The sequence below is a fragment of the Phascolarctos cinereus genome, unplaced genomic scaffold, assembly GCF_003287225.1.
Source record: "Phascolarctos cinereus isolate Bilbo 61053 unplaced genomic scaffold, phaCin_HiC Scaffold_4;HRSCAF=312, whole genome shotgun sequence".
NCBI classification, from domain to species: Eukaryota; Metazoa; Chordata; class Mammalia; order Diprotodontia; family Phascolarctidae; genus Phascolarctos; species Phascolarctos cinereus.
The window spans coordinates 709,652,276-709,664,997 of record NW_027555847.1 but is presented as its reverse complement, the minus strand read 5'-3'; the positions used below and the strand labels follow the sequence as shown (position 1 = coordinate 709,664,997).

Sequence of the window (12,722 nt, the reverse complement as noted above, 5' to 3'; positions counted from 1 at the left end):
AACCCATTTTACAGATGAGGAAACTGAGGCCAACAGGGTGAAGTGACTCCACCAGAGTCATACTCCTAGTAAATGCCTGATTTGAACTCAGGCCTCCCTGACTCCATGCCCAGTGGATAAACATAAGTAGATAATTAAATATATATATTTACAGTGTAGGTGAAAGGGGAAACCATTAGCAGTCAAGGGCACCTGGAAAGGTCTCCTGAGAAGGAAGACGAGATCTGCTGAGTTTTGGTTTTTTGGCTAGGCAATGGGGTTAAGTGACTTGCCCAGGGTCACACAGCTAGTAAGCGTTATATGTCTGAGTTCACATTTGAACTCATCCTCCTGACTCCAGGGCAAGTACTCTATTCACTGCGCCACCTAGCTGCCCCTATCTGCTCAGTTTTGAAGGAGGCCAAATGCATCAGGGAGGAGGGAAAGCATTCTAGGCATGGGGGGCTGTCGGTGCAACGGCACGGAGAGGGGAGATGAAGGGGTCTCCGGACACCCAGGCCCGAACTTTCGCCGCTCCTCGCAAGCTATAAGGCCCAGCCGTCAGAAAGTCCTACCAAGCCTAGCCTGCAGCTAGAAGCAGGTAGACTGCCTGCGGGTGCGCAGAGCGCGTGCGCAGCGCAGCCGCCGGGCCTGGGGGCAAATCGATCCCAAAGTCAGGCGCTAGCTCGCGCACGCGCGGAGCGGGCGAACAACCTGCGTCTTAAACCCCGCCCCACCTCTGTCGCCGCGAGATCTCAGTGGCTGCCGTGCCGAAGCGGCTCTGCTGCCATTGGTCAGGATGCTGGTCCATCCGGGGACCCCGGATTTCCGGTCCGGCCCGTGGCGTCGCTGTGGAGATGGTGCGATTCAAACACAGGTGAGGTTTCCCAGCGCCCGTTCTCGCTCGCTTGCCGCCCCGGCCCCGGCCCGGTCCCGGCCCCCCCCCCCGCTCACTCGCTTCTCCGCTCGTCCCCGCCTCAGGTACCTGCTGTGCGAGCTGGTGTCGGAGGACCCCCGCTGCCGCGCCTGCCTAGAGGAGCGGGTCCTCTTCGGCCTCGTGCGGGACGCCATCGCCCGGGCGCACGGAGCCTTCGGCGCGGCCGCCTGCGCCGTGGCCTTCACAGGTGAGGCCGGAGCCGGACGGGAGGGTGCCCCGGCCGGGGGAATGCCCCTCCTCGGCCCTGCTCGCCGGACTTTGAGCTCGGCGAGGACGGAGACCCCGCCGTGGTCATTCCGGGGGTCCCCGGCGCTTGGCGCGCAGCGGGCGCCTACCGAGTGCTTGTCCGTGTCCGAGGCAGCCCAGACTCAGGTCCCCAGCACCCTCGTTAGGTTCTGACTTTTCTCCTCTTCATCGCCCTCGGGGCATGGGGATTCCTAGCCTTGGCTTTTCGGGAATTAGCCCACTTTGGGAGGAAACTGCGTGATCCCAACCTCCTAGCTGGGTCCAGCCCCGTCAGTTACAGGTGAGGAAACCCCGGCTCACCTGGTGACCTCCCACGGTGCTGGGTTCAGCCCTCTTCCAGCCCATGTCTGTCATCCTCATACTTTAATTAAATTTGGTTTTAAACCCTGCATAGAAAGGGCTGACATTTATTTAGGTTTATGATTTACAAAATCTTAGATACAGTCATTCAGATTCTCCCAACAGCCCTGGGACATAGGGACTGCAGGTAGGATCATCAGCCTCCTTTTACCGATAAAGAAATTGAAGGGGTTGTGACTCTCTCATAATCATAACAGCTAATACTTTTTATTAAAAAGTGGGATTTGAACTCAGGTCTCACCTGATTTGGGGCAGCTAACTGGTTTCAGTGCATAGGTTGTCTGCCGTGAAATCAGGAAGATTCGCCTTCCTGAGTTCAAATCTGGCCCTGGACACATACCAGCTCTGTGACCCTGAGCAAGTCACTTCACCCTGTTTGCCTCAGTTTCTTTATCTGTAAAATGACCTGGAAAAGGAAATGGCAAACCACTCCATTACCTTTGCTAAGAAAACCCCAGATGGGATCACAGAGTCATACACGATTGATGACTAGTCTAGAACTCTCTGTTGTACCCTGCTACCCCCCTTCTTCCTCAGGATGGCTTCTGTACCCAACCTCTACCTCACTGTTTCGCTGGCACTGCCTTGCTGATACTTCCTTCCCAGTTTGAATCTATGTGACATGCAGCCAGAGCTGTGCCCTTGTGGCTATTTGACAATCTTTGTAGTCTCCCTTTTAAAAACTCCTATTTAATTCCCCCAGGCCAGTTATAAAGTTTTCTTTTCTCCTCTCACCACCCTCCAGCGGCCCACATGCCTTAACAGATAACTAGCATCTTTCTTCACTAGTCAGATGCAGGAAGTCTGGCTGACATGCACTCCCTCAGCTCCCTTCCTCCTTTTCTCAGAATCATCATTTACTTTCTCCTTTTGTCTAGTCAGAGATGTCCTTACTTCTCCAGTAGCTCTTCCTAAGCCCTTGATCTCATTCCCTTCTGGGTCTAGTATCAGTTTGCTCTCTGTTTCTATCTTTGCTCCCGCAAACATGTCCTACTTTCCTCTAGTCCTAAATCTTCATTTTTTTTCCTCACATCCAGTTACTTTCCCATCTCTCTCCTCCTTTTCGCTGTCATTTGGAAGAGGAATTTGGCTTTTTTTGCGTGGTTCCACAACACAGAACTAGGAATAGTAGCTGGGATTTGCTAAGAGGCAGGCAGGCTTAATGGAGGTTAAGACCCCCCATTAGCCAGAAGGATAGTGAGGGTTCATTCACTGCAGATCATCCAGCCTTTGCTGTAGAGAGGATCCTTGCTCACGTATGGATTGAATTAGATGTCCTTTGAGGTTTCTAACTGAAATGCTGTAACTTGAAAAAGTGTCCTACACCTGACTCTTCCTGCCAAACCTCCTTACTGTTCCTCTCTTCAGCCCCTTGAAACTTCCCTCCTGCTCTCACCGAGACTCATATTGCTCTCTCCAAAGATCAGCATTTTTAATTACTAAATTCAGTGGTTCTCTTACAGTTCGAGAAATACAATAAGCAGAGCATGGGGATAGCTAGGTGGCTGCAATACAAAGACGTTAAGTCTGCCTCTGTAGCTTGTAATATAATTGACACCCCCTTCCTTACTGCATCAGCAGCACTGGTCTCCTTGTTCTGCTCCGCCTTTCTGACCTCTTCTACACACCTGAATGCAAGTGTACCCTGAGGGTTTTCCCCAGGCCCTCTTTCCTTCACTAGACTCTTGGCAGTTTCATTCTCTTCCAGGGCTTTAACCATCACCTCTATTTCTAATCCTAAGCTCTCCTGAGATCTAAACCCATGCCTGTCAATGAACTGTATACTAGCACTTCACCCTCAGGAGGTCTAGAACAGAGGTCCTCTTTTCCCCTACGCCTTCTGCTTTCATTAGGTCTGTGGCAGCACTGGTCACTTGCTTTCATAGCCTGGGGGTTAACACATTTCTTGTGTCCAGTCATTTGCCCAGGGTCACATCCTAATCCTCCAGCCTTTCATACTACAAACTTAAACTCCAGTCTGGCTACATCACTCCTTTTCTTAAGAACTTCAAGTAGCTTCCTGTTATCCACGACTTAGATGAGGATGGGAATGCTATATTAATCCATTGTGCGGATGACCCAAAGTAGGAAGGGAGAGCCACAGAATCCAAAAGGTTTGGGATAGGCTAGCGAGCACAGGCTGACTCTGAGGAGATGGGAGTCGACCAGACCTGAGCGCCAGCTCGGCTACTGGGGCACAAAAATAAGCAACTTCACCAACCCAAGACGGCGGAGGCATGCATGCATAGGCAGCAGGTATCGCTTTTTAAAAAGGGAAGGATCTGGGGGTTTAGTAGACTGCAAACCGGTACAATTTCAGGCTGCATTAAGAGGGCCATAGCTCCCACGGTATGGTCTTTATCAGCCCCTTTCTGGAGTAGGTAGTGTTCAGTGGGGGGTGCACATCTAAGGATGTCGATAAGCCAGATAGTGTCCAAGAGAACAGCTGGGCTGGTAGAAACGAGATCTGTCGAAAGAGGTGGGCCTCTTTAGCCTGGAGAAGACTCGGGACATGAGACCTTTTTCTAGTATTTGGAGATCAGACAGACTGATTCTGTTTGGCCTCAAGAGGCTGGCTGCCCCCACCCCACCCTGGCCCAAGGTCTTAGGTATGTCTTAGTGGGTATTCCTTTTGTGTTTGGTTTGGACTAGAGGGCTGAGGGCCCTTCCAGCTCCCACACTAATTCATCCTTTCTTCACTTGTCATTCCTAAATTCGGGGAAGCTTTCCCTGGTCCCGCCACCTCTCCCCACTGGTAACAGTCTTCCCTCTCAGAACTCACTCGGCACTTTGTTGTGTAACCCTCTGATACACTTCCTGTGGGATGGGCTTCACTGGCCTTCTGTCAGTTTCACGTGGTCTCGGACACCTCCACCCCTCCCCACCTTCCACCCTGCGGAGGATCCCTAGCACGACTCTGCTGCTTCCATCTGGTGGCGCAGTGAGAGCACCACCATGGTTCCTGGCTGTATACATGTGCTGTTAATGGTACAGGGTGATCACCACTTGTCCCAAAGAGCTGAATCCAGTCCATCCTGGCTTCTGCTTTCCCTGGTGAACAGAGGGACCACACTGCTGCCTCCTAGTGGAGAGCGCAGAAGCTGCAGCACATCTCTTGCCTTTAAACTTGATCATTAAGAACTGCTGTGGCCAGAAAGAGAGAGACCTCGGAACCAACCTGGAGACGGGTTCTCCGACCTTAGCTTTCCTGGGCCGTGCTCTGTGCCAAAGCCTGGCCTGCCAGGACGAGCCACCTGGGGTGTGGGCGGGGCTGTGGGGCGAGGTGGGGCAGAGGCCTTAAACTCTAGAAAGGACATCCTTACAATTCATGGTCAGGATCCCAGCAGCCTCTGCTCTGTCAATATCAGCTGCCGATCAGGCGTGGGCGGGCAGGTCGGCAGGCGTTCGTAAATTCATAAAAACCTCTGGACACATGCATGTTCTGAGACAGCTGTTTTCCTCCTAGTGAAGTACCTCAATGCCTACACTGGGGTAGTGCTCCTTCGATGTCGGAAGGAATTCTACCAGCTGCTGTGGTCAGCTCTGCCCTTTATTACTCATTTAGAGAACAAGGGACAGCGCTATCCCTGCTTCTTCAACACACTGCACGTGGGAGGTGAGTGAGATGGCGGAAAAGCGATCCTCAGAGCTGGCTCACAGCCCTTGATCAAAGGGGGACCTCCCCCACAAGAAGCACTCCAGCTCTGCTGGTGACCACAAAATCCTTTCCTTTGATTTGTCAGGGACCATCAGAACCTGTCAGAAGTTCTTGATTCAGTACAACAGGCGACAGCTTCTGATCTTACTGCAGAATTGCCCCGATGGAGGTAGGTGGCCCTGCGCCAGGGATTGTCTGGCAAGCCTCACCTACTGAGGCGGAGTGAGAAGAAACTAACAAAAGCATGCACGCCAGAGACGTCTTTCATGATTACCCTGCTTTTGATTTTCCGCAGAGGAACGGGAGTCCATCAGAAAGTCAGTCATGAGCTGTTCGTTAGAAGAACCGCAGGAAGACCAGCTTTCAGAAAGTGGAAGTGAAGAGGATGCCACAGAGATGGAATGAGTATATATCTGCAGGGAAGCTAAGCCCTCTCACAGATGCAGTCAAGTTGCTGCTCACCACCTCTACCCAGCTCAAGGTGGCTTCAACCCCGTCTCCTAAGGCAGGTAGCAAAGCCTCTCTGTTCTCTGCCTCAGAAGATTCGGGAGTAAAATCCCTGTGGTGGAAAACCATGACCTTATGAAGCAAGAACTGTTTTAAACCGAATTTCCTGCTGCTTATCCCCTTTCAATATAATTTTTGTGGCTGTGAACAAATGCCCTCTCCCTCCCTGTAATGGTTCCTCAGTTTTCATTGAAGCCACAGGCAGAACAATCCAATGAATTTGGCCCCACTGGAATCTGGGAAAAGGACTCCCCTTCCCCCACCTACCACCAAAAACAGACCAGTTATTCACACTAACCCTCCCTCGTGAGGTCATTCTTCCCCTGCTCTTAGGAATTTCTAGGACAGGTACGTGAGAGCAAGAACGCATTTGTTTTGACTTTCATGCTGAATGTAATTTTTATTAAACTACCTGTTGGTTTTCCTGGTTGGTCTTGGAACGGGATTAAGTTACCTTAATGGGTTGCACTTAGCTCCAAAGAAACCAGGGGCTAGGCCTGCCTTTTCCTGGTCAGTTGGACTTCTTCCCGAGAAACACAAGGGCCAGTATCATTGCAGAAAGCCAACACACCCTAGGTTTCAGCTGCTGGGCAAGGAAACCCAGCCTGAATCACTGGGCCTGTGCCACAGCTCCTTCCTGCCCTCTTGGTTGTGTGGAAAGAATGTGTCACTTCTCCCAATGTCTCATAGCGGCCCCTTCCTCAGGCCAGCTTCTGGCCTGCTCTGATTGTGTACGGCCCAGCTTGATCCAAAAGGAGGGGAAGGCAAAAGAAAGGAAGCTGCAGATGTGTTTTTGAGCTCTACTGGAGACGATTACCTGGGGTGCAGTTTGGCCAACAGTCCTAGGTTTGTTTTTTGTTCAAAAAAGAAGGCTCACGCTTCCTCTTGTGCATATGATTTATTGCAACTGTTTGCCTTCGCCATTACGTTACACCTAGAGGTCACTTTATTCAACAACAACAATCCACATCACTGAAACGCAGCTTCAAACCAAACCCCAAGCAGCACGTGATGAGACTGCTCCAGAAGGGGAGAGATGCAGACGTACAGGGCCTTACTGCTTTCAGCCCAGCTCAGTATCAAGCCCACGCGCCTCCTGCATCCCAGCCGGAGGTCCTAGCTCAATAGCAGTGGTTTCCTCTACCAGTTTTGTCCCTCAGACCTGTCCCACTGGTACCTCCATGCCAACCATGAGGTAGGCACGTGGTCACTGCAGCTTTCTAACCAATCAGAGTTAACAGCTTTTCCTTGCTGAGCCATTAGGTAGAGAGGAGTTAGGTTTAGAGGTTCATGGAGAAGCCTTCCCTCTCCCAGGCAAGTCCAAAATCCAACTGCTGTGTACTTGGAGACCTTAAGCCCTCTGAACTTGGCACTACAGGCTCTCTGCCGGTCAGAAGAAAAACAATTGCAACTTGAGCTGGATGTCCTAAATCCAATCTATGCCCACACCCTTCTGTTCTTTAAAAAGAAAGAGAAAATCCAGAACAGGTAGAAGAGACTAACTTGTAAAGAAAAAGAAAAAGATGTGAACTGTGGTTAGTGTGTCCTCTAGAACCCTGGGAGATACGCAGCAGGGAAGGGGGCATCAGATGAGCACAGCTGTGCCTCAGAGCCCACACTACGGAGGTGCCTCGATGGCTCTCAAGCTGCCCAGGCACCAGAAGCTGAGCTACAATGCTAAGACCACCTGCACATAGGCCAAGAGATGGAATTGGCACGAGCTAGAAACCTTGACTGAAGGTTCATTTATGTGAGTGGCAATACTTTATTCTGGTGTGAATATTGGAAGCTGGAAAATAACAATGTATTTAAATTAGCTCCTTTGGTTTCCCCCTTGATCTGTGGAAACCCTTCCTCCCCCCCCCCCACAGAGCTAATCTGTGCAAACTCAAGTCCTTAAAAACTATAGCAGCAAAACAAAGCAAAGGAAAAAAGAAACCAGCAGCTGGAGAGGACTTGGGGGCGGAGCGTCACTTGGTGTGGACCACTGAGGTGCTGAACAACAGCTTCTTCTTCTGTTTCTTCCTTTTCTTTCCTCCCTTCTCTTCTGCCAAAGGAAGTACAAAGACAGGACTCAGCTATGACTCGGGGCTCAAGTAACCAGAGCCAGGGAGGCTGAAGCCACCACTGGGTGTCTATTTAAGCACCTGCTCTGGGGAAGGCCCAAAGAGCTTATCATCGACTAGGAAAATGTAGACCCACAGATGACCAGAGTCCTTTCTCTGAGGATGTCATGCAGGCAAAGATCCAGACACGGTGATTCAAGCAGGGGTGGCATTAAGAAAGGGTCTTCAAAGGGTGGCAGAAATGTGAGCTAATAATAAGCCTCAGAGAGATGAATTCCTTTTAGTCTGCGGCCCTTTTTGACAATTAGGCCCATGTAAAAATGGGGCCACAAACTTTTAACAGGTAACCCTCCCAGTGTTGAATGAGAATTGCACGTTCAGGCACAAGGTACTGAGTAGGCCGGCTTCTCTGCCCTTACCAGAGAGGAGGTTCGAGGAGGCCGGTGTGTCCAGTTTCAGGAAGGCTGCTTCAATCGCTTGGCTGAAGGAATTCTGGAAGCTGGGCACAGGTACACGGTCTGAGTTGTCACTTTCCCCGTCACTGTCCACAGAGGCAGGAGGAGCTAGAGTGTTCTCATCTAGAAAACGCCACAACACTCTCAGGGCAAGGACCTGAGCCACCTAGACCCATGAGACACTCCCCTCACAGGCAGGGTTCTAAACAACCTTCCACCCACCTCACCTTTTTTGGAAGCAGGTTTGGGCCACATATCTGCCTTTGCTTTTCCAACCCTCAGCATCTGCCAAAGAAAAGGTGTGGTTAGCCAGGACAACAATTAAGTTTCGCCTAGCATATTCCCGTTTCTGATCCAGCTCTGCACTCTCACCTTGACTCTGGGCTAACAAAGGGAAATATTTACTACTAAGCCTAGATCAGATCATTATTCAACAAACAGTCCAGGCTAAAGCAAGCCTAGAGACCTAGATGAATTTCTTCCGTGATTAAAAAGAATCTAAAGCATTCAGAAAGGGCCTAAGAGGTCCACAATAATGTCAATATGTAGTTCTTGCTACAGTCTCTTAGGTTAGTTCCTGAAATGTCGTCTACCAAAGGCCCTCCATTCAACAGTGCTCTGCCCACCTCGAGTAGAAACTTGGATGTGACAAGCAGCTGTCATGTCTGTATTGTGGTTCCAGTTGAAGTGAGGTGGTAAGGTGGGCAGAGCGCTGGGCCTGCGACCAGAGCTCAAACTCGACCTCAGACATATGCTGGCTGTGGGACCTGGGGTAAGTCACACACACCTAACCTGTGAGCCTCAGTTTCCTCAAACGTAAAATGGGGATAATAACACCTGCCTTGTTTTGAGGATAAGTGAGATTGATCATTGTAAAGTGCTTTGCAAAGAGCACAGTAGGTGCTTAATAAGTGCCTCTTCAACCTAGCTGCCTTATGGTAGGGTCACCTCTTCAGCCTGCCCATTCTTCTCAAACACACTGCAATCTCACCGCCCTCAAACTGTTCACTCCCCTTAATTTCAAGCTGTAACTTTCCCCTTTTAACAGCCACTGACTTTTCTGAGACTTGGCCTTTACATTTCTCCCACGAGCATTTGAAATCAGAGCTCTGCCCCCACGCCCACCTCCAGGCAGAAAGAAAAGTGCATGGATGGCAGCAGGCACACCCCTCCAGTCGGACCAGGCCGGGTTAGTAATGCTCACAAGCCACTCCAAGCCGTCTGCCATTTGCCAAGAATGTCATAAGCAGACACGTTTAGAAGCTATCACACGCTAGAAAAGCAAGCAGGTTTTTTGTTCTTCTAAGAAGAACGACTTAAAGCTTAGTGACAGGGACAAAGAATAATTCTTAGGTGGAATTTCCTGGTTCTAACAGGTGCCCTTCACTTTCCAGTAATGTATCGCTTTGCTTTCTGATCCAGACAGATGTTCTTCTCCGTTTAATGGGAATTTTGTTCAAGTACACATGCCACCTAGATTTTTAACATGCTCAAGCTCAAGGATAATCTGATTTCAAAAGAAGGAGTATCAACAAAACTAAGACAACTGCCAGACTCTCAGGCCCATGGCCTGCCAGCTCCCACATCTAAGAGTTGAACACCACAACCCCCTCCCATCATCACCAACCCCACTTTGTCATATTCCAATGTTCAACTTCCATCCATTACTAAGCAACGCCAGCTTGAACCTTCTTTGTGAAGGCCAATGCTAGCTGCTCCAAGGAACTATCCCTGACCAAGACTCTAAACTGGCTGACCTACTAAACTAGCAGCCAGGGAGAAATAAATTGTCACTCTCAAAAAACTTCAGCCACAGAATACTCTTCACTAGCTATCTGAACATTAAGTAACTATCCCATAAAACTGACTTGGCTATAGTTACACTGCTCTATTCTCTGAATATTCTACCAGCTAAAACCGGTGGGCTTGGCTGCCAAGGGTTTTTACCTAAAACCACCTTTATATAAAACCAATCTCCACCCCACCCCATCCCTGCCCAGGTACTGAAGAGAAGGGACGGGAACCCCACTGTACATTTTACACCCACAATTCAATAACCTTCAAAGTTCATCCATGCCCTTCTCTTCCACAAGGCCCCTGCTGGCTCTTCACCCACACAAACTAGAACCATCTCCCACTTGTTCCAACTCTAAGCATTCCCATTCAATAATGGTCATCAGAGGAAGCACTGCTATTACATTAACTTGGATTGCTACCATTTTCAAAAAGGGGAATGCAGAGGGGAAGTTCTTACAGCCGGCTCTCAGTGACACACATACAGAGAAGCCCAGGGAGTCAGGCATCCGGGTTTGGGACCCATGGTAACAGATGACCTCGTTCACCAGGCCCCTTTCAGACAGAATGAGCAGTAGTGCCAAATACCCTTCTGCTTCTCCAACAGCAAAAAGTTTACCTGGGCAAAGGAAGGAAAGGGAGACTCTTCTTCCAGGCTCCCCACGCAGAATGAAGGGTTGCCCTGACCATCAGTGGGTGACAAAGAAGCCAATGTGGAGTCTGCAAAGGAAGGACCGTAGACTTAATCATAACAGTAACTTAATGAAAGCCGTTGTTTTCCTCAGAAAAGGAAGAAAACGAGAACATGACCTAAATAATCCAAAGAGAAGATAGTAACCAAATTAAATGTATTATCAAACATTAATCCACTTTGCCTTTTCATCTTCCTCATAAAGAAGCTAAAAAGCTTGGTCTATCCATGCACATAAGGAGTTTGAGAAGTTGTTCACAGAGGAACTGAATTCTAAAACAGAGACTCCTTCATGTGCATAAACTCTCTTCCTTCTCATCTGAAATGCTGAGGCTGGCTCCCAAGCTCAGGAGCGTCCTATACCCGTCACCACTCTAGACAAGGACAGTTTGATACAAGAATCCCCACCTGGCAGATCCGAAACAGGCAGACTGGTTATGTTTGCCCAGAGTAAAAACGAAGTGTAGCTGGAGCTGAGCTGGGCACATCAAGCCTCACCACGCTCCTCAAGGTGGTATACTGCACATACAAGGTCTACGTGGAGCCATCTAGTACAACTCACAGCTGAACAAGAAATCTACTGCACAGGACAAGTCGTCAGCCAACCAGACTCCACTTGAAGACCTCCAATGAAGAGGAACCATTATCTCCCAATGCAGCTCCTTCATTTTGTAATCACTTCAATGGTAAAGAAATTTTTTCTTATGTCAACTTGAAATGCCTCCCTGTGATGTCCATTCATGACTCTAAGGATGTGATGGTGAGAACCAGCTGGGATAAAATGAATTGCTCCTGTTCACTCCCAGTTCACTGTCCAGTACTGACACTGAGAACCAATGCCTGAGCCAGTCACCTTGGCCTACTCTAAAGGTGGTCTTCTTGACCTTTGGAAAATCTATCATGAAAACAACAAAATTATACCTTAAACTGAGGTGACATGTTCTGGTAGGAGAGACTAATAACTTTAGCTGAGGTGTTTAGTAATGGGCTGCATGTCTGATAACTTCTGTAACCTGTGACCAACTGGGGGACGATGACTTGACAGCCTCACCTGCATGGGACCCTGGGCTTCTGCTAAGAGGAGACTGTGAGAAGGAACCATGGTCCTCAGCGCTGGCGAGAACCAAAGAAGGATCAGGAGAGCAGGCATTGAAGGCAGGAAACTGCTGGAGGTTCTCTAGAGCGATGTGGACTTCAGGATCTACGAAGGAAGGGTAGGACAATTTGGTCTCAGCCAGGACCTCAAACTCTCCCCCAGAGCCCAAGCTGGACCACAATCACAGCATCACAGCCCCCAAAGCCAAAATCATGCCCAAGAGAAACAGGCAGAGGATGGGTGCTCATCAGTCCCCAAGAGCACCAGGAAGCGAACCTCCCAGCCCGAATGTTGTTTTCCTGAACAGTGTACCTCTGGCACCAAAAGCCTGTGCTGACCGTTCTGACAGTCTCCTTCTAACACCTGGGGCCCAGGGCAAGACCAGTAGGGTTCAGAAGGGCCTACAACACCCTCTCATCCCCTCCCCGACCAGCATGACGGATGGCAGAAAGAATGCCAGGAGATTTACTTCACCCTCTCCTCTAAGACCCCCACCTTGCTCATCTGGTCTCTAAGCCCGTGGAGCTACACTGAGAAGAGCTCATGTGGAGCCTCAACGTTGACCCCCGAGTGTGTGTGTGGCCACGGGGAGGCCACAGGCCTTCTGTGAGGGAGCTTCTTGTAAAATGAGGCTGCACTAGGGGCCTTGGGGACCCAATTCAGTGGTACCCTCCAAAGCCCCCTCTGGGCCCAGGGAAGACAGGCCTTCTAACTTACACCTGCCCTGCTTCTTGTTTTCTTCCATCTCAATGCGACGCTCCCTCCGTCTCTCCTCCCGAGCCTTTTTCTGCCGTAGCCGACGCCTCTTCTCAATGTCATCTGTGGGTCAGAGTCAGGAAACGTGAGCCAAGCGCTCAGCACCAAGTCTGGTCCCACACCCTTTCCCACTCCCAAGCAGCAATGCCCACAGACGGGTCAGACAGAGGTAAGCTC

The 12,722-nt window shown here is 50.0% G+C and overlaps 2 protein-coding genes across 2 annotated transcripts in view; one reads left to right on the top strand and one right to left on the bottom strand.

The window, feature by feature from the left end:
• The first annotated feature begins 756 nt into the window (after positions 1–756).
• Positions 757–12,611, top strand: POP5 (POP5 ribonuclease P/MRP subunit). Its single transcript, XM_021008026.2, has 5 exons — positions 757–856; positions 961–1,103; positions 4,989–5,138; positions 5,266–5,349; positions 5,476–12,611. Exons 1-5 carry the CDS (start codon positions 837–839, stop codon positions 5,583–5,585), a joined length of 507 nt encoding a protein of 168 aa, XP_020863685.1. The 5' UTR covers positions 757–836; the 3' UTR covers positions 5,586–12,611.
• Positions 6,571–12,722, bottom strand: part of RNF10 (ring finger protein 10) — a 25,818-nt gene continuing 19,666 nt past the window's right edge. Inside the window, 6 exon segments of the mRNA XM_078154375.1 lie at positions 6,571–7,734; positions 8,173–8,331; positions 8,436–8,493; positions 10,622–10,722; positions 11,745–11,894; positions 12,507–12,608. Coding sequence (XP_078010501.1) covers positions 7,658–7,734; positions 8,173–8,331; positions 8,436–8,493; positions 10,622–10,722; positions 11,745–11,894; positions 12,507–12,608 — 647 coding nt within the window. The 3' untranslated portion in view covers positions 6,571–7,657.

Coding starts and splice junctions, on each gene's coding strand:
- POP5 (XM_021008026.2), top strand. CDS start 837: ATGGTGCGATTCAAACACAG. Junction 1,104..4,988: donor CTGCGCCGTGGCCTTCACAG/GTGAGGCCGGAG, acceptor TTTTCCTCCTAG/TGAAGTACCTCAATGCCTAC. Junction 5,139..5,265: donor CAACACACTGCACGTGGGAG/GTGAGTGAGATG, acceptor TTGATTTGTCAG/GGACCATCAGAACCTGTCAG.